The sequence below is a fragment of the Bombina bombina genome, chromosome 5 (assembly GCF_027579735.1).
Source record: "Bombina bombina isolate aBomBom1 chromosome 5, aBomBom1.pri, whole genome shotgun sequence".
Taxonomy (NCBI): Eukaryota; Metazoa; Chordata; class Amphibia; order Anura; family Bombinatoridae; genus Bombina; species Bombina bombina.
The window spans coordinates 293,735,897-293,757,998 of record NC_069503.1 but is presented as its reverse complement, the minus strand read 5'-3'; the positions used below and the strand labels follow the sequence as shown (position 1 = coordinate 293,757,998).

Here is a 22,102-nt window from a genome sequence, read left to right as displayed (position 1 = left end):
TTACACTTATTTTGTCACTTTTTAAACAACTAATTAAACTTTAAAAAATACATCTACATGTTAGTCATGGACTAATCTTTTCTTTGAATGCATCATTCTATCTAGCATGTATTTAGTGTTTAATGTCCCTTTAAGCACAAATTGGCTCCCCAAAATAATTCAAATGATGGGATGTGATTTACTGTTGAAAAACTAGTTCAGCAAATAAAAGCAAATAGAAATTTCTTGTAATTGCAACGTGTTTTACTGTCACTTTAAGAAAAAAGCTGGCACGATAAAGAAACAAAAGGTAAAATCAAAACCAGAATTTGGTAAATGCAGAATGGAGAGATCATTTAAACAAATGTATCATTGTTTTTCAACTTTGAAAAGTATTGTTTTAGACAATATTTATTTCTGCACCATTTCCATTTTGGCATGATCTGAAAACAAGATGGCAACTACAGGTTTTTAACATTATTTAAACTGTAAAGTGTGAGGCCGATGACTTCAACACCAGATCTGCCTAGGAGACCCTCAAATGAAATTGGGCCTTTGTGACCGGGTTTTTATAAGGGACACACATCCATGTACACTAGGCCTAAACACTGCCATAGCAGTACATTTCCCCTACATTAGTAAACTCACAGTTATGAAGGTGCATTCAAATTTACAAGTTTAGTAATGAAAAGCAACCATACAGCGTTAGAAAAATGGTGCACAGCTCATCATGACAACTTAAAAGATGAAATCACATGGTTTAGCAGTGGTACGGATGGAAATGGATTACAACAGGTTCCTATGAAAATCACGATTGTTCAATCCTATTTTAATGAAGATGCCAATACTTTTAGTGACAAACACGACAACACGAATGTGACTTTTAATGCGATATTAAATAAAACATATAACATGCCATTTGCAGATGTTGGAGTGACTATTGAGGCAAGTCCATCATGCCAAGATACGTATGGCATTCATATAATTAATCAGTGTTGAGAATGAGTCAGATTACAATAGGTTTAATGAGTATTTCCCTTGCGTGGTGAACAAAGGTTTTAGTAAAATAAACCTTTATTGTAAACTAAAGAGGGGTGAAAGGGCTTTTGTATCAGTCAGTATCAGGTTCTATTCTATTTTGAGAACAGGTACTCAACACTCAAAAAGGCCTTTAGGGGAGCTTTCATGCTGAAAACAAAATGTATGCTTACCAGATAAATTCCTTTCTTTCCTAGCAGGAAGAGTCCACGACTTCATTCCTTACTGTTGGGAAAATACAACACCTTGCCACCAGGAGGAGGCAAAGACACCCCAGCCAAAGGCTTAAATATCCCTTCCACTTCCCCCATCCCCCATGTCATTCAGCCTAGGGAATGAGGAAATGTAGGAGAAACAGAGTATAAAGGTGCCAGAACAAAAACAAAAGGGGAGCTGCCCAAAAACTTCCAACGGGCGGGATGTGGACTCTCCCTGCCAGGAAAGAAAGGAATTTTGCTGGTAAGCATACATTTTGTTTACTTTCCATAAGGCAGGGAGAGTCCACAACTTCATTCCTTACTGTTGGGAAAACAATACCCAAGCTCCAGAAGACACTGAGGGACCAGGAAAAAGACAGACCCTAATCTGAGGGCACCACAGCCTGTAAAACCTTTCTCCCAAAAAGCTGCTTCAGACCAAGCAGACACATCAAATTTGTAAAATTTAGAAAAAGTATGTAAGGAGGACCAGGTAGCCGCCTTACAAATCTGATCCATAGAGGCTTCATTCTTAAAAGCCCAGGAAGAAGCTACTGCTCTAGTGGAATGAGCCATGATCTTCTCAAGAGGCTGCTGTCCCGCTTTCTCATAAGCTAAGCTGATGACACTCCTTAACCAAAAAGACAAGACGTAGTAGCCTTCTGACCCTTACGTCTCCCCGCATAAACAACAAACAAAGATGGAGATTGTCTGAACTCCTTAGTGGCCTGAAGGTAAAACTTCAAGGCACGAACCACATCTAGATTGTGAAGCAAATGTTCCTTCTTGAATAATGTTACGATCTGACACCACCTTAGGAAGGAAACCTAACTTAGTGCGTAAAACCCTTATCGGCATAGAAAACAAGGTAAGGAGGGTCACACTGTAAAGCCAAAATCTCAGAGACTCTACGAGCAGAGGCAATGGCTAACAGAAACAAAAACTTCCAAGATAACAGTTTAATGTCAACAACATACATGGGCTCAAAATGAGCCTGCTGCAAAACACGCAAAACAAGATTGAAACTCCAAGTCAGAGCCACAGGTCTAAACACAGGTCTGATTCTGTATTCTTTAGTGCAGCAACACGGACAGGGCCGATATCTGACCCTTCAGAGAACTGTCAAATAGACCCTTCTCTAAATCATCATGGAGAAAGGATAACATTCTGGCCACCTTATGCCAAGAAAAACCCTAGTCCTAACACCACTGCAGGTAAGTTCACCATACCTTATGGTAGATGTGCCAAGTAACTGGCTTATGAGCTTGAATGAAAGTGTCTACGACACTCTCAGAGAATCCTCTCCTGGCCATGACTAAGCGTTCAATCTCAACGCAGTCAGCCTCAGAGAATCTAGATTTATATGTAGGAAGGGACCCTGTATCAGCAGGTCCCTGTTACAAGGTAACCTCCACGGAGGAGAAGAGGACATTCTCACCAAATCCATGAACCAAGTCCTTCGAAAGCCAGGATGGAGCAATTAGAATCACAGATGCTTGCTCCTGCTTGATGCGGGCCACCACACAAGGGAGAAGAGGCAATGGAGGAAAGAGATATATACGAGTCTGAACCGCTAGAGCGTCTATCAACTCTGCTTGAGGATCCCTCAATCTCTAAGATTTAGGACACCTCTCTCATCGCTAAGAAACTCCTTGTTCCTCCTTTATGGTTGATATAGGCGACCAGTTATATTGCCTGATTGGAATCTGATAAACTGTGACACACTCAACTGGGGCCAAGTCTTCAGCGCATTGCAAATTGCTCGCTGTTTCAAAATATTGATTGGAAGAGTGAACTCCTCCTGAGTCCACGAACCTTGTGCTTTCCTGGCACCCCAGATTGCTCCCCAGCCTGAAAAGCTGGCGTCCATAGTCACAATCTCCCAGGACGGTCTCAAGTAGCACGTGCCTTGAGACAGGTGATCTTGACAAAGCTTGAATATCTCCACAAGTTGTCCAATACGATCTTTTGGGACAGGTCCGAACGATCGCCGTTCCATTGTCTCAGCATGCATAGCTGTAAAGGTCTGAGACGGAATCTGGCAAAAGTAATAATGTCCATACAAGACACCATGAGTCCAATCACCTCCATGCATTGGGCCACCGAGTGTCTTGAGGCGGCCTGGAGGGCAAGGCACTCTGATGTGAGCTTGCAACGTCTCTGATCTGTTAGAAAGATCCTCATGGATTCAGAGTCTATAACCGTACCCAAGAAAATTCACCCTGGTAATTGGAGTAAGAGAACTCTTTTCCAAGTTTATCTTCCATCCATGAGACAGAAGAAGACTCAGAAGAAATTCTGAGTGATCTTTTGCCAGACGAAAAGATGGTGCCTGTACCAAGATATCATTCAGGTACGGTGCTACTGCAATTCCTTGGGATCTGGCTACAGCCATGAGAGAACCCAGAACCTTTGTAAATATCCTGGGTGCAGTAGCTAAGCCAAACAGAAGTGGTATGAAACGGAAGTGCTGATCCAGAAAAGCAAACCTTAGGAACTGGAACTTCAGATTGATAGTAGTCATAAATTATCCTTCCTAAACCAGGGGAAGGATCAATCTGATTACCTCCATCTTGAAGGAGGGGACACTTGTTTAGGCACTTCAAGTCCAGAATTGGACAAAAAGTTCCCTCCTTTTTGGAAACCACAGAGGTTTGAACAGAACCCCAGACCTCTTTCTGATGCAGGTACCAGGACTATTACTCCTAAGGAGGATAGATCCCTTACGCAATCTAAAAAGGCTGTTCTTTTCTTTTGTCTTGTAGACAGTCTGGAGAGGAGGAATCTGCCCCTGGGCGGAAGAGATTTGAATCCTATCCTGTACCCTTGAGATACAACCTCCAGTACCCAAGGGTCCTGCACATCCTGAAACCAGGCATCTGAGAAAAACTACAGTCTGCCCCCTACTCGATCCGATACCGGATCAGGGGCCGCCCCTTCATGCAGATTTGTTATTTGCGGGCTTCTTAGTCTGCTTGGACTTATTCCAGGACTGAGCAGGTTTCCAGGTACCCTTGGGTTGCTCAAGCTTGAAGGACGATCAAGTTCTCTGGGACTTGTCCGAACGAAAGGAACACAAATTAAAAAACTGCCATCCCTTAGGTCTGTTCTTCTAAACCTGTGGAAGGAAAGCACTTTTCCCTCCAGTAACAGTAGAAATGGACCAAATAAAACCTTATCCTTGAAGGGTAAGGAAAGGAGTCTGGATTTAGAAACCATATCCGCTGACCAAGATTTGTATTCAGGCGTATAATCTGCATATTTACATCACAGATAAAGGAGTTAGCTATTCTTAAGGCCTTAAAGGGATACTAAACCCACATTTTTTTCGTTTGTGATACAGATAGAGCATGCAATTTTAAGCAACTTTCTAATCTACTCATATTATCACATTTTCTTCATTCTCTTGCTATCTTTATTTAAAAAGCAGGAATGTAAATCTTAGCAGCCAGCCCATTTTAGGTTCAGCACCATGGATAGTGCTTGTCTATTGGTGACTGACATTTAGCCACCAATAAGCAAAGATCACCCAGGTTCTCAACCAAAAATGGGCCGGCTCCTATGCATCACATTCCTGTTTTTAAATAAAGATAGCAAGAGAACGAAGAAAATCGAAAATAGGAGTAAATTAGAAAGTTGCTTAAAATTGCATGCTCTATCTGAATCATGAAAGAAAAAATGTGGGTTTAGTGTAATTTTAATCCTCTCCTGAATATCCTCTAGGGAGATTCCACCTCGATAAGTTCTTACAGAGAGTCACACCAGTAGGTGGGAGCCCCAGGGGCAACCGCTGCCTCCAGGTGAAATAAAAATAATGTGTGCTGGAACATTCTTCTCAGGTAACTTTCCAACATCTTGTCCATAGGTTCCCTAAAGGAAAAACAATCTTCCAGAGGGATAGTGGCACGCTTAGCTAGGGTCAAAATGGCGCCATCCACCTTAGGTAGGAAACCCCACAATTCCAGCTGAGAATTAGGGATCTGGAATAACTTCTTAAAAGTTGAAAGGGAAAAAAAGGAGTTCCAACTCTCTCCCATTCACTACTGATAATATTTGCCACGCGAACAAGGACAGGAAAAGTTTGTGGTGCCTTTCTGTCCTCATAAACCCTGTATAACTTAGGAATCTTAGATTCCTCAGGCAGTTTTGCTTCCGGAACCTCTAGAGTAGACAGAACCTCCTTAAGTAAAAAATGCAGATGCTCAATCTTAAATCTGGAGGGCTCCTCGGAAGGAGGGGGTTTAGTAAATGAAGTCTCCAACTCTGAGAATTCACCCTCTGACGCTACAGAGGTAAACTCATCCTCTGACAATTGAGAAATACTGGCTAAATCAATTGGAAATTAGCTGAATCTAATTCAGTATAACTACATTAACCTTTCTCTTACATTTCCCAGAGATAGGTAAGGCACTCAGGGCCGCAGATACAGCAGATTGTAACTGCGTGGTAAAGTCCGCAGGAAAAAAGCCTCCTCCAGCTGGAGTATTAGGTGTGTCGCGGGAACTGCATGTGAAGCGGTTTGAGGAAAAATGGGGTAGGAATCTCCCGGATCACAGAGTCCTGAGAGGTTAACGGCTCAGAGAGACTAATTATGCTAGGGGGGTTAGCAGATTTAGCTTCCTTCTTAGACTTTAGAACGGTACCCAGGAGAAAGGAACAAAATTGAGCAGGTGGACAAACCACCGACTCTCACAGTATAAACAGGTATTATTATTTAGAATAGAAGGTGCAGAACCTTCTAACATATTATCAGAGTCCTCCATTGCTGGAGATGCAATACCACAGTAAGAAAACAGATTAGTAAGAAAACAGATTTAAAAAGAGGTACCTTTATAACCCCAATGGCTGGGGCACTCACCACCTCCTAGACCCAGACAGTTATAAAACACTCTCCGTAGGATAGCCAGAGTACCTGCAGCAGGATCATAAGTAAAACTAATGCAGCCACACCCGATGACGTGGTGCGCAAGAAGGAACCTCTCCTGCTATGAGAAAAAGCGCAACTCACAAAAACGAAAGTGAAACATGTCTGTTCCATTGCCAAAAGTATGCAGTCTATTTGAGCGCAAACCTTCACAATGTGTTCCTTAGAGAACAAAGCAGTGCACATATATATATATATATATATATATATATATATATATGGCCTTTGTTTTACAACGGTTCAATTTACAACCTTTTCCAGTCATGTGACTGCTATTGAAAAGCATTGAGAAGCAGTGCTTTTATTAAAATAGCCAGAAGGTGGAGCTGTCCGCTTGTGTTGCAGCAAAGCCAAGCAAGCTGAAATAAATCAGTTTAACCAGACCTGAGCTATCGAGCAGATTTCAAAGGAACAATATCTTCCTGTCTATAACTCAGTCCAGATTGGAATGCATAGAAAGAGCTGTTTGCGGAAAAATGCAAGTGAAGTCTGTGTTGTGTGATTATTTTATTAGGTTTATAATGCTGTCTAGCATTTAAAGTTTTCATTTCAAAGCTTTTAAAATAATGTATTAGGTGTTACTTATGACAACTTTGAGAGGGGCCTGGAACCTATCTCCCTCACTTCCCATTGACTTACATTATAAACTGGGTTTCAATTTACAACGGTTTACATTTACAACCATTCCTTCTGGAACCTAACCCCAGCGTAAACTGAGGGCCACCTGTATATCCCCAAACTGTTCCAAATTAATCTCTGAATTAAAGAAGATATTAACCCTTGATCCTATTGAGGTTATGATGAGTCACACTGTGACCCTAATAATCGTAGTCCCTGCTAAATAGTAAAATAAAGTGGACTTACCCTCCAGGATCTACACTGTGGAACAGATACAGCATCTCAAGTGTGACAGCCTTGCTGCGGTGTTCTGACAGGGATCTGAGTGTAAAAAAGCAAGCAGTGTAATTCGTTAACACTGATTGCCCAGGAGCTGTTAGATAGACAATCTGGATCGATTCACAGAAAAATGTTCCTTGCATCTCCATACGCTAATGTTCATCAATACTCTCACTGAGAGGTTTATATGATTACTTAAACTCCAGTCCTTTCTTTAAGGGAACAAACATTTAAGGACTATCCAAAACGTCTGACACTTCTCTGCCATCCTCCTCTAGTGACAAAAGGCAAAGAATGGCTGGGGGGATGGGGGAAGTGGGAGGGATATTTAAGCCTTTGGCTGGGGTGTCTTTGCCTCCATCTGGTGGCCAGGTGTTGTATTTTTCCAACAGTAAGGAATAAAGTTGTGGACTCTCCCTGCCTTATGGAAAGAAAAGATGTTTACGGCTGCCGGCTTTAAAAGAAAAAATATATTTTGCATTGTGATCAGCAGAGAAATTTGAGGACCAATTCTGTCGAAAAGCCAAAGCCACTTTAGGAGCGTGGGCTTACAATTATTAAGAGACCCAAGAGTGATTAACTAAGTGCATGAAAAGGGCATAATATTTATTTTAGAGTAAAAGTTGTACTATCAAAATGTAAAGGATTATGAAGAAAAAAGCCAAAAACAGTTTTCTTGCAAATCCCACAATAGGCAAGTTATTTAACCCCTTCCAAAACTGAATTTATTGCAACAATATTAGTTGTACTTCCTATTAATTAGCATGATTAAGGGTGAATAATCTGAAACGTTCCTTGTTTTCTATTTGTGTGCCTTGCTGTAAGATGCTTCAATAAAGACAAGTTTTCTTCAAAAGAAAAAGATGCTGTGGACATTGCAGTTTGTCCTATTAATGCCTAATGGTCAAAAAGTCTACAAATACAACTCTGTTGATGGAAAGGAGCAGGCCTCTGGCAGCCTAACAATAAAATAGTATAGAAACATACATCAACACAAAAAAAACTTTAATGAAAATAGATTAAAATAATTACAATAAACTGTCATACTAATAGCAATAAAAAGAGAGTAATTTTGTCGCTTCAGATCATAAAGACTGAAAAACACTGAAACCAACTGAGTATGTATTTTACCTATAACAATCATTGACATTAGCTTTGTTCATTCTGTATATATACAGCAAAACCTCATTAAACAATGTCTGTTTTACCTTATACAGCTGTAGTGTCTAAATGTACTAGCAGCCTTCTGGCATTCCAAGCAGAGCTGAATAGCTCCTGGATAATCTTCCTCCTAAAAACAAAAAGACAGCAGATGTTCGAAATGGCAGAAAAGAAACCTATTTTCATTTAACAAGAGTCTAAGGATCAGATTATCAAAAATGTTTGGCATGGGAAAAATCACCCAAAAATGTTTGTATTTTAAACTTCATACTGTAATGCATGTTTTAGTCCATCACATTTAAATGTGGCATAATGACATACAAAGCTCTGAAGTTAAATTTTGTGATTCTAGAATTATTTGGGAGTCCTTGCAAGACTTCTTAGATAATCTTGCCAGATCAGATAGAATTGGGTCCTGATACACGGAACATTTACACATTTATATAAGTAAAAAGCATAATGTTCAAAGAAATAATGCTAAAAGGGTCAACACAGCTTAAAGGGATACAAAACCCAACATTTTTCTTTTGTGATTCAGACAGAGCATACTGTTTTAAAAACAGTTTCCAATTTACTTTTATTATCCAATTTTCTTCATCCCCATGATATTCTGTGTTGAAGAGATACCTAGGTAGGTATCTGGAGCACTACAAGGCAGGAAATAGATGCAAATGGATAACATTCTTGCAAAGCTGCTGCCTTATAGTGCTCCTGAAATAGGACGGCTCCTAAGCTTACATTCTTGCTTTTCAACAAAAGATACCAAGAAAACAAAGAAAAATGTATCATAGAAGTAAATTATAAAGTTGTTTAAAATTGCATTCTCTATCTGAATCATAAAAAAAAATTGGATTTTATATCACTTTAATTTGTTTTCATTATCCACTCAAAATGAGAATATCCTAAAACTCTAAAGAAAAAGAATATTGTAAACAGAACTCTGACTATAATTTCATAATAATGGTAATCAAAACAATACGCATTTCACTATATAGGTTTATCTAGACTTGAATGAAGACATTTTAATGAAATATGTTGGCTTGCAACACAGTAATTAGCTGCGTTTTTGCCAAAATAATTCTCTCACCAACCATATTTGAACTGGGTGTGAGGAAGTATGCATACACTTATTGATGCAAATTTATACTTTAACATGACTTCTGAAATTTAACTCTGAAAATGTTTTTTCCACTGCTCGAGAGATGCTAGAGTATATCCTGCAGACTACCAAAACTGGTGATGCAAGCGGTAGCTTGATCAGTACTGGAATTATTTTACTTCTGTCCTTAATTAGCCAGACCAAAGGCGATAAGCTAAACATTTGTAAGTTAGTTTTCAAGTAATTACTGTATGTCTCTGGATTCCAAAATAATGCAACTTTTGCTAACAAAAACCATTTTAAACGCTATTTTAAAAATTATTTATATACAAATCTTATTGAATGGAGTGCTCAGATGTGGATGTTTACTGTATATTTATTTTAATGTCACTTGAAGAGGTAATGATCAGAGTGATATTTACAGTCTCATTTTTCTTTGAACTGTAGCATATATATTTATGTAACTATGTTGCAAGAAAATTATAGGAATGACACACTATGTGTGCTCTCTAAAGCTGTTGAGAAACATAATTTCAGATATATTGTTGCAGGATTTAAGTGCAAATCTAGTTTGAGACTTACTATTAGGGCTGGGCGATATGGGCAAAAAAATAAATATCGATTTTCTTATAAATGACTATAACACCTTACTTTTTCAATATAAAATGTATTTAAGACTACAGAATCTTAATGTACATGTTTCTGAATGTCCAATACACTCCTGGAGAATTAAAATACAAACCACATATGTGTGTGTGTATATATCCAATTATATTCATAACATACAGTATTATTTTAACTTAATGCCGTGAAGGAATTGGCGCCAGGCCCTGCAGTGCCACATCCACAGTAAATACAGGCTTCAATAAGAAAAAAATCAAAGACCTATAGGCCCAAACACGCTCCGTCCACATTGTCAAGGCGGACCCTGAGAGTGCGCAAACATATAGGGAACAGTCTGTGATCAAGTTTGCTGTGATCTAAGCTCTACAAGCCATGAGGCTAAACTAGATCCTGTGGCGGTAATATCGAGAGTCCTACCGCTGCAGAATCGCAGACCTCCCTTAAGGCTGTATCTCCCAACAAAACTGGATCGACTGAGGGCCACTCGGGGCCGCAACTCCAGTACGTATAGGGGCATCCTATCATAGTGGGCGGGGGTTATTAATTGCGTACTCTCACAGTTTTAAAACTGCGGCAATTATTCGCACACGCGATTAATTGTGCAGCCATACTTATTATGGAGAATAAATACTGCTAAAACCCTTAAACATAAAACTTGAATACAAAATGATAAAAAACATACCTGATAAATTATTTTCTTTCCGAATGATGATGGTCCACATTCCTTAATAACAGATGGTATATATTTCCTGTCACTAGGAGGAAGTCAAGACCCATACAAGAACTTTAATACCCTTCCACCTCCTATCTCTCTTAGTTTTATGTATAGCTGAGTAGAGAATAGGAATCACAAGTAGAAAATGCAAAGCAGGGTCTATAGAGGACTCATAATAACTGCCGCCCAAAAATAGAAATGTGCGGGGCCCATGGACCATCATCATTCCAAAAGAAAATATTTTTTTTTTTTTTTTTTTTTTTTTTTAAATAGTAATTTTTATTGAGGTAATCAAAGTCACAAACAACTTATGCATTACATTTGAAAACATAACCTTACAACAACATCACATGAATACATAGTCTTTGGATCCGGAGGTGCTTTATCTTCACCTCCAACGTCTGCGGCACCTCGTTTTTACAGAGGCCGTTATTCAAATGTTTTTTAACCGTACCAAAACTTTAGACTTAATCATAGTGGCAGTATGATTGAGGCGGCCTTTAGTTCAGCGAGTCAGCCCGCTAGGGTGTCTCAATACTCAAGCACCATAGACTTCAGAAGGTCACAGGAAACATGGGTTCCCGTGGCTCGATAGGAGATACGTGGGATGTGAGAGAGCCCGTGTGTTTTTTGTTTTTCCATCTGAGGGCTCTCCCCTGTCCCACGCCCAGTTTCCCTCTGAGGGGACGTTAGGGGGTTTTTCTGGAAATTCATTGGGATTCTGTACACATCTAGGGAGGGTGGGGGAGAGGAACAATCGGTTAAATTGACTCTATTTGGTCAGGGGTCAGTTAATTTATTTGGATTTACAAGTCCAGTAAGAGTCCCATGGTTCCCATATTAAGCAGAAGTCTGTCAGTTGTCTGCGTTCCCTGTATACATAATTCTCCATGTTTTGAATGTGGTTAATACAGTCGATTACTCCCTGCCATCTAGGGGGTTGTTGTTTCTTCCAATTCCTGGCTATTTGTAGTTTGGTGGAGATGAGGATATTTATGAGTAGGTTTCGTTTGTATCTGGGGACCGAGTCGACTCCTAAGTGAAGTATTGTGAGTGCAGGGGGAAGTGCGTCTACCAGGCCCAGATCCCTGCACAGTGTCACCGCTCTATCCCACAAGCCCACAAGCTTCGGGCAAGCCCACCAAATGTGGAGTGGGGTGCCTTTTTCTCCGCATTCCCTCCAACACATAGGGGAATGATCAGGGAACAGTTTTTGGAGCTTGGTGGGGACCAGATGCCATCTTGTTATAATTTTGAAGTGTAACTCATATAGAGTAACACAGTGAGTAGCCTTCTTAGTATGGCTAATTGCTATGTCCCATTTTTCTAGAGGGTGTACTTGTCGTAGTTCACTTTCCCAGGTTTCCATATGTATTGATTTAGATGGGATATCATCTTCAATCAGACATTCCAAAAGAAAATAATTTATCAGGTAAGCATACATTTTGTTTTCTTTCGTAAAAAGATGATGGTCCACAGTCCTCCATAACACATGGTATTAATACCCAAGCTTATGGTCTATATGATGGAAAGGGTGGGACAATTTGTTTGGCAGTTCATATTTAGCCGACACTGCATCATGAAGTACTTTCCTGCCAAAAGCTGCTTGCTAAAAAACAAATCCTCAAGCGATAAACTCGTTAAAAAAAAGTATGCAGATAAGACATGTTGCAGCTTTGCAAATCTGCTCCAAAGATGTAAAATCTTTCAAAAACCCACAATGTTGTAATGTACTTAGAAAGGTGACCTTCCAACTGTCAAGAAAGTCTTGAATACCTTATTATGAGTTAAAAGCAAATGCTACTTTAGTTGCTTTCTGTCCTTTACTAGATTTAGTAGTGAAAAAAAAAACTAGACTGAAAACTATAGTTGCTTGGAGATAGAACTTCAAAGAGTTTACTATAATCAGATTATGTAATATCCGCTACCTAGAGTTAGCAGGATCTGAATGAGCACAATGAAGGAACAACCATCTCTTGATTGGTATTTTCCTTTATGAAGAAAATCATATGTAGTACAAAGTATAGCCTTTACCTTGTGATAGGGAGAAATGTAGAATCACAGGCAAGGTTAATTTAGAAACTCTATATGCTAAATAGATTGCTAAAAGAAAGGAGTACTTTCCTAGTTAATAGGTAATAGCAACGTAATGCAAAGGTTCAAGAGAGGAACCTTGTAATATATAGAAAAGTAAGTTCAGATTTCAGGGTAGAGAAATAGGTTCCATCAGTAGCCTAATTCTTACCAATGCCTGAACAAAAGTCTGAACCTCAGGACGTTTACCTAACTTTCTATGGAAAAAAGTTAAGGCAGAAATAAGTGGACAAACCCTTGTCCAGGGCATCCTAAAAACTGAAGGATTCTAGGAATTTTAAAGGATACCAAGAAAAGCCTCTGGAAAAACACCATTTAAAGAATGTCTTCCTATCTTGTGTTAAATCTCTTGTGTTACAGGCTTTCTTGCTTGCATTAAAGATTCAATGACTAAATCAAATAAATCTATATGTTCCAAAACTAGGTGTTCAAACTGCACGCTATTAAATTAGAGATTTGAGATCTTGATAGAAAAGAGAACATTGAGACAACAGAGTCTTTCTCAGAGGAAAAAAAGCTATGGAAAGCAAAAGGACATATGCACTAGGTTCACATAATGTCTTGCAGTGTCAGGCTGGAGCAAATAATATTACTAATGCTGACTACTGATTAATCCATGAAATACTCTTGGAATAAAAACAAACAAAGGAAACAGGTATGCAAGATGAAAGTCCCATGAACATACCAAGGTGACTAATATGTGACCCTAGAATCTTGTGATCTTGCACAATAGCTTGGAAGTGTGAGATTTAAGAGAGAGGACATTAGAACTATATCCTATAAGCCCACTGGATCAATAAGCAACCAAAAATGTTCTATGGAAAGACCACTAACATGAATGGACCGATCAACTGCTGGGATGATTCACTTCCCAGTTATTCACACATGGTGTTGTGATTGCCAATAGGGATCTCTAATTTCTCTCTGCCAAAGAGAGTAATAGACACTTCCTGCACGGCCAGTGGACTGCAGTTAACCTCCTAGATAAATATTTAGTCCACCACCATGATGCTATCCGACTGGAAATTTATAAACTTTCCTCCTTCAACAGAAGCCAAGGCTGACTAGCCTGAAGATCGCTCAAAGTTCCAGAATATTGAATGGTAACCTTACCTCAAGGTGATACCAAACTCCTTGTAATCTTCGAGAAACCCAGACCGTCTCCCAGCCTGAGACACCGGAGTTTGTCAGTACAATAGACCAAGACTAGCAAAGGAAGGATGTCCCAAGACAGACTGTGTCTTTAAGAAAAAGATTGACGAATTAAGAAATCCAAAACAATCTGTGTGTCAAATGAAGATAATTCCGTAACTACTAATGTAGCATAATCATTAATGGGGTCTTGAGTGAAGAGGGGGCTAAAAAAACTGCGACTGAGCAGCAACCATAAGACCCCCCGCCTGAGATACCAATGAATAGAGTTAATTGTAGGAAGAGACACACCCTCAGAATCTTAATAATGCAAAGTTCCTTCAGGAAAAACAAAATGTATGCTTACCTAATAAATTTCTTTCTTTCTTGACACGGTGAGTCCACAGATATTCATAATTACTATAAGGAATATCACTCCCGGCCAGCAGGAGGCGGCAAAGAGCACCACAGCCAAAGATGCAAAATACCACTCCCCCTACCCACAACCTCCAGTCATTCGACCAGAAGCAAAGGAGAAAGGAAGTAATATAAGGTGCAGAGGTGCCTAAAGGTTTATATAAAAAAAATGTCTGAAAATACAGGGCGGGCCGTGGACTCACCATGTCAAGAAAGAGAGAAATTAATCAGGTAAGCATAAATTTTGTTTTCTTTCTAATGACACGGTGAGTCCACGGATCATCATAATTACTATTGGGAATCAATACCCAAGCTAGAGGACAAGGATGATAAGGGAGGGACAAGACAGTGAACCTAAACAGAAGGCACCACTGCTTGAAGAACCTTTCTCCCAAAAACAGCCTCAACTGAAGCAAAAATATTACATTTGTAAAATTTAGAAAAAATGTGGAAAGATGACCAAGTGGCAGCCTTGCAAATCTGTTCGACAGAAGCTTAATTATTGAAGGCCCAAGATGAGGAAACAGCCCTTGTGGAATGAGCCGTGATTTTCTCAGGAGGCTGCTGTCCAGCAGTCCCATATGCTAAACGACTAACACAACTCAGCCAAAAAGAAAGAGAAGTAGCCGTAGATTTCTGACCCTTGCATTTTCCAGAAAACACAACAAACAAAGAAAAATACTGACGGAAATCTTAAGTTGCCTGCAAATAATACTGCAACGCACGAACCACATCCAGGATGTGCAACAAACTCTCCTTCTGAGAAGAAGAATTAGGACACAAGGAAGAAAACAACAATTTCATGATCAATATTCCTATCCGAAACCACTTTTGTAAGGAAACCTAAGGCCGCACGCAGGACTACCTTATCAGAATAAAAAATAAGATAAGGAGACTTATACTGCAGTGCTGAGAGCTCCGAAACTCTTCTAGCCGAAGAAAAAACAACCAAAAACAAAACCTTCCAGGATAACCAATTAATATCCAAAGAATGCATAGGTTCCAACGGAACCTGCAGAAAGACTCTAAGAACCAGATTAAGACTCCATGGAGGAGTAGCAAACTTAACCAAAGGCCCGGATTCTAACCAAGGCCTGACAAAAGACTGAACATCTGGCACATCCGCCAGACGCTTGTGCAACAATATAGAAAAAGAAATAATTTGACCCTTCAGGGTACTAGCAGCAAATCCCTTCCCAGACCCCCTTGGAGAAAAGACAAAATAATAGAAATTCTAACTCTACTCCTTTGGATTCATACTAATAAAGATATTTACGCCATATCTTATAATAAATTCTTCTAGTCACAGGCTTGCGAGCCTGAATCATAGTCTTAATGACCGACTCAGAAAAACCCATGCTTAGATAGTATCAAGCATTCAATCCCCAAGCAGTCAGCTTCAGAGAAACGAGATTTGGATGAAAAAAGGACACCTGAAGTAGAAGGTCCTTCCTTAACAGAAGACTCCAAGATGGAAGAGATGACATATCCACCAGATCCGCCTACCAGATACTGCGAGGCCATGCCAGAGCAAGGAGAATAACTAATGCAATGACTCGTGGAAGGAGACCAAACAGAGAAAACCTATACACTAGACTGAAGTTTCAAGGAACTGCCAGAGCGTCTATAAACACAGCCCGAGGATCTCTTGACCTCAACCCGAACCTTGGAAGCTTGGCTATCTGACGAGATGCCATGAGATCCAATTCCGGCTGCCCCCACTTGAAAACCAAATTGGCAAACACCTCCGGGTGAAGTTCCCACTCCCCCGGATGAAACGTCAGTCTGCTCAGAAAATCTGCTTCCCAATTGTCCACCCCTAGAATGTGGATCACAGACAGACAGCAATTGTGGATCTCTGTCCACTGAACAATCCTTTGACATGGCTAAGGAACTCTGAGTTCCTCACTGATGATTGATGTAAGCCACTGACGTTATATAGTCCGACCGAAACCTGATAGACTAGGCTGAAACTGAGGCCAGAAGAGCATTCAAGATTGCCCTCAACTCTAAGATTTTCATGGGAAGAAGCGATTCCTCCTGAGTCCTATACCCTGAGCCTTCAATGAACCCCAGACAGCTCCCCAACCCAGCAGGCTGGCATCCGTGGTCACAATCACCCAGGAAGGTCTGCGAAAGCAGGTTCCATGGGAGGTGTTCCTGAGACACCCACCACAGAAGAGAATCTCGACACCTGATCCAGAATGATTCACTGAGACAGATCCACATAATCCCCATTCCATTGTCTGAGCATGCATAACAGCAGAGGCCTGAGATGGAACCGAGCAAACAAAATGATCTCCATAGATGACACCATCAGACCAATTACCTCAATACACTGAGCCACTGACGGCCGAGGAGAGGATTGAAGGGCAAGACAAGAGTTGAAGATCTTTGTTCTTCTGGCTTCTGTCAGAAAAACCTTCATCTCTAGAGAAACGATAATGGAGAATACCATCCTTGAAGATGGAACCAAAAGACTTTTTCCTAAATTCCCCTTCCATCCGTGGAAGCGCAGAAAAGACAACAACAACTCAGTGTGGGAGTTTGCTTGTTAAAAAGATGACTCCTGAACCAGAATATCGTCCAGATAAGGCACCACTGCAACACCCCGCAACTGGAGAACCGCTAACAACGCTCTCAGAACCTTTGAGAAAATCCTGGGAGCCGTTGCCAGCCAAAAGGAGGTGCCACAAACTGAAAATGTTTGTCTAGAAATTTGAAAAAATCCTTGTGGATTGGAATATGTAGATACGCATCCTTGAAATCCACAGTAGTCATAAACTGACCTTCCTGAACCAAAGAAAGGATGAAGAGAATAGTATTCATCTTGAAAGACAGAACTCTGAAGAACTTGTTTACACTCTTGAGATCTAGAATTGGTCTGAAAGTTCCCTCTTTTTTGGGAACCACGAACAGATTAGAATAAAAACCAAGACCCTGTTCCTGTATTGGAACAGGAACTAAAAGTTTTGAAAGGGACGAAAATTACTCTGGCGACCCTTCATCTTATCCTGAGGGAGAGGGTAACCCTTACCTCCCATAGTATCAGAAATAATTTCAGCTAAGGCTGGTCCAAACAAAGTCTTACCCTTGTAAGGAATATACAAAAGTTTAGACTTTGATGACACATCCTCAGACCAGGACTTCAACCATAAGGCCCTGCGAACCAGAATAGCAAAACCAGAGTTTTTTGCTCCCAACCTGATGATCTGCAAAGAGGCATCCGTGATAAAGGAATTAACTGACTTAAGAGCCTTGATCCTATCCTGGATCTCATCCATAGGCGCATACGTCTGAAAAGAAACAGACAAATCACAAATATGCTGCCGCACAAGTGAAAGCAGCAAAACACACCGCAAGTTGCCATTCCAGACCCTGGGGAACATAAATCCTTTTAAGCAACCATGGGAACTTTAAAAGAAGAGCTATCCACAATGGGAATAGAGGTCCTCTTAGACAACGTGGAAATCGCTAACCACCTTGGCAACTGTCTCCCAAGACTCCTTAACAGAGTCAGCAACTTTAAAAAATTTCTTAAAAAACGGAGTAGTAGAAAAAGGAACCCCTGGCTTCTCCCACTCCCGTGCAATAATCTCAGAAGCATTACTCAGAAACAGGAAAAACCTCCACCTCTGAGGGAACATCAAAATACTTGTTCAGCTTACTAGATTTCTTTGGAGTAACTACAAGCGTAGTAACAGAATCATCTAAAGTAGCCAAAACCTCCTAAAGTATACTATCTGAGTCTGAAATTTCCCCCTCAGACGCTATGGAAGAATCTTCCCCCTCAAACCTTTGTAAAGAAACGTTCAACATAGCCACACCTGATTCAGATATCTTCCTCACTGAATCCTTATATCTCCTCTTATGCTTCCCCTGTAACGCAAGAAAAGCCACCAGGGCATGAGTTACCACAGAGGAATGGCACTGCTGAGTTTCAAATTCAAAATTGCCTGTTTACTAAACAGGCGCTTTAACCAACTAAGCCACAGCACCTGCATATCTGGGTAGCAATGTCCTGCAAGGAAACTCCAACTGGAGTAGAAAAACTGGGCACTGCATAAAATGACACTAAATTATGGGACGCATGAGGAGAAAGCTGCGGCATATCCTGAACAGGAGAACAATGAACAGCATCCGCCTTAGCTAATGATAGCTCAGATTCAAAAAGTCTTATCCCTATACTGTAATGTCCTAACAATAGATGATGAACAAAAAGGGATTGGAGGTTCCACAATGGATTCAAAACACAAGCTGCATGTAACAACCTGCAAAGCTTCTTCCAACTTTACCAAAACCAAATCAAATTGGCTTCCAAAAATTTGATAATAAAAAATGTTACTGTCCCTTTAAATTTTAAAATGCAACTTTTTTACTGCAAAAAAATACGATTGCTTTTAAAGTTAAAAAACACCTACAGGCAGCCTCCTCACCTCAACAGACCCTGCTGAGGTGCCTACCTGACCCCCTGAAGCCGGAAAATACTACTGACGATCAGGACCCATCAGCCTTTGAAAGGAAATGCAAACCGCAAAAAAAGGCAGCCCTTAGCTCCCAGAGAACCTCCACACACCGAACAAACAAGGAAGTGATCCGGAAGAACCCCAAACAGAATTGCCGGCTCAGAATAAGCCCCTCCCATCCGTGGACATCACTAAAAGTCCGGCATCCATTGCTATTTTCCTTAAAGAAAAAAAGCTGGTTAAAAAAACCATACATAGCCTCTCCTAAGTGTCACACAGTGCCCAAATACTGCCCAAACATAAACCCACCCTGGTTTAGCAGTCCCTGTACCCATCAAAGTGCCAAACTCTCTTTAAATAAAGAAAATGAAAACCGGCACTTACCTGAGTCAAATCTGCCCGGCAGCAGGGCAACTCACAGATATGGAAAGGCTTCCTCCCCCCATAGACCTGTGGAACAAATGAAAGACTGACTACTCTTAATCAGGCATTCCGGATAGGGCAGCACCAAACAAGGAAAGCACAGTGAAATTAAAAATCCCACCAGTTTCCAAGTGCTCAAAAGCCACCACAGCTCTACTGAAGAGACTGATGTGGAACAGAGCTAGACCCCTAGAAAAAAAAAACAGAACAACCAGCTCTGCTTTAAAAATAATAAACTCTTGATTGAAGAATCTTCAGACACCTAAAAACATTACCACCTTCTTGCTGAAGGCAAAGAGAATGACTGGAGGTTGTGGGTAGGGGGAGTGGTATTGGGCAGCTTTGGCTGTGGTGCTCTTTGCCGCCTCCTGCAGGCCGGGAGTGATATTCCCAATAGTAATTATGATGATATGTGGACTCACCGTGTCATTAGAAAGAAATAGAAGCATAAGGATTGAATCTATTATGACTACTGTAAATGCTACCCTCATAGCAGGATATATAAGGAGCTATAGGCACATTGATACTCCAACTATATTGCCTATTGTTGACAGAAAATATGCTTGCACTCTATATTAGCCAGATAAGGAGCAACTGGAATGTCCTGATTCTGATTACCGGCAAGAGTGTATCCCACACAGAGTGGCAAACTGGAAGAGTTTTGCAAAACTAAAAATAATCCCTATGTATAGGGAAGTGCAGATAAGAATCCTAGAGGTCTTTAGTAGTCATAAATTGACCCTTGATTAAAGGGACATTATACACTAGATTTTTCTTTGCATAAATTTTTAGTAGATGATCCATTTATATAGCCTATACTGCTTCTTTTTCTTTTTTCTTAAGTATAGTTTTGATTATTTTTAAATAACTTTGCACTGATTTTCAGACTCCTAACCAAGTCCTAACCAAGCCCTAAAGTTTTAAAACAATACTGATGTATACCTACTCCAGGTTGCTCCTGTTTGTGTACAGTCTCTTTTCATATGCAGAGGAGGGCGGAGGGGGGAGTGTCTGCTTTTTTTGCTATAGAAGCACTTTCAGTGGGTGTTCCAGCTAACCTTTTAAAGGTGCTAAACTGTGAGCTTCTAAGTAAGTTTTAAACAGTTTTAAACTGGATTTTTTTTTATCTATATATGTGCATATTATTCTTTATAGTAGTGTCTATTATATGCAGTTAAATGAAAATTGGTGTATACTGTCTCATTAAGGATGTTCCCATTATACAAGAGGGAATCCAGACCAATATGTTTAGGGATATGAAATTCAGGGCAGGACTGTAAATCCCTTGGATCAAAACAAAATTGGGGTAAAATCTCTTGACCCTGAGATTGCACAGGTACTAGGATTAAATATGCCCTATCCTCCAAATATTTCTGTAAATATTGTGCTTTTAAAGACAACACACAACATTTATATAGGACCGCTGGTCAATCAGAGGGAATCTGCTTCAAAAAGAACAAAAACACTTGATCTCTTGAAGTACAAGAGAATCAATCCGGATATCAAAACTATTTTCAGGGTACAATTTACACAAAGTTTAAAAAACATAATTTATGCTTACCTGATAAATTTATTTATCTTGTAGTGTATCCAGTCCACGGATCATCCATTACTTGTGGGATATTCTCCTTCCCAACAGGAAGTTGCAAGAGGATCACCCACAGCAGAGCTGCTATATAGCTCCTCCCCCAGCTGTCATATCCAGTCATTCGACCAAAAACAAACAGAGAAAGGAGAAACCATAGGGTGCAGTGGTGACTGTAGTTTAATTAAAATTTAGACCTGCCTTAAAAGGACAGGGCAGGCCGTGGACTGGATACACTACAAGATAAATAAATTTATCAGGTAAACATAAATTATGTTTTCTCTTGTTAAGTGTATCCAGTCCACGGATCATCCATTACTTGTGGGATACCAATACCAAAGCTAAAGTACACGGATGATGGGAGGGACAAGGCAGGATTAAGCGGAAGGAACCACTGCCTGAAGAACCTTTCTCCCAAAAACAGCCTCCGAAGAAGCAAAAGTATCAAATTTGGAAAATTTGGAAAAGGTGTGAAGCGAAGACCAAGTCGCGGCCTTGCAAATCTGTTCAACAGAGGCCTCATTTTTAAAGGCCCAGGTGGAAGCCACAGCTCTAGTAGAATGAGCTGTAATCCTTTCAGGGGGCTGCTGTCCAGCAGTCTCATAGGCTAGGTGTATTATGCTCCGAAGCCAAAAGGAAAGAGAGGTTGCCGAAGCTTTTTGACCACTCCTCTGTCCAGAGTAAATGACAAACAGGGAAGATGTTTGACGAAAATCCTTAGTAGCTTGTAAGTAAAACTTCAAGGCACGGACTACGTCCAGATTATGTAAAAGACGTTCCTTCTTTGAAGAAGGATTAGGACACAATGATGGAACAACAATCTCTTGATTGATATTCTTGTTAGAAACCACCTTAGGTAAAAACCCAGGTTTGGTAAGCAGAACTACCTTATCTGCATGAAAAATCAGATAAGGAGAATCACATTGTAAGGCAGATAACTCAGACTCTCCGAGCCGAGGAAATAGCCATCAAAAACAGAACTTTCCAAGATAAAAGTTTAATATCAATGGAATGAAGGGGTTCAAACGGAACTCCTTGAAGAACCTTAAGAACCAAGTTTAAGCTCCACGGGGGAGCAACAGGTTTAAACACAGGCTTAATTCTAACCAAAGCCTGGCAAAATGCCTGGACGTCTGGAACCTCTGCCAGACGCTTGTGCAAAGGAATAGACAGAGCAGAAATCTGTCCCTTTAAGGAACTAGCTGATAATTCTTTGTTCAAGCCCTCTTAGAGAAAGGACAATATTCTAGGAATCCTAACCTTACTCCATGAGTAATTCTTGGATTCACACCAATAAAGATATTTACTCCATATCTTGTGGTAGATTTTCCTGGTAACAGGCTTTTGTGCCT

General features: G+C 40.3%; 1 protein-coding gene across 1 annotated transcript in view; it reads right to left on the bottom strand.

The window, feature by feature from the left end:
- VPS50 (VPS50 subunit of EARP/GARPII complex) overlaps positions 1 to 22,102 on the bottom strand; it is a 994,344-nt gene that overhangs the window by 712,295 nt on the left and 259,947 nt on the right. Inside the window, exon 9 of the mRNA XM_053714049.1 lies at positions 8,244 to 8,326. Coding sequence (XP_053570024.1) covers positions 8,244 to 8,326 — 83 coding nt within the window. The remainder of the gene's footprint in view (positions 1 to 8,243; positions 8,327 to 22,102) is intronic.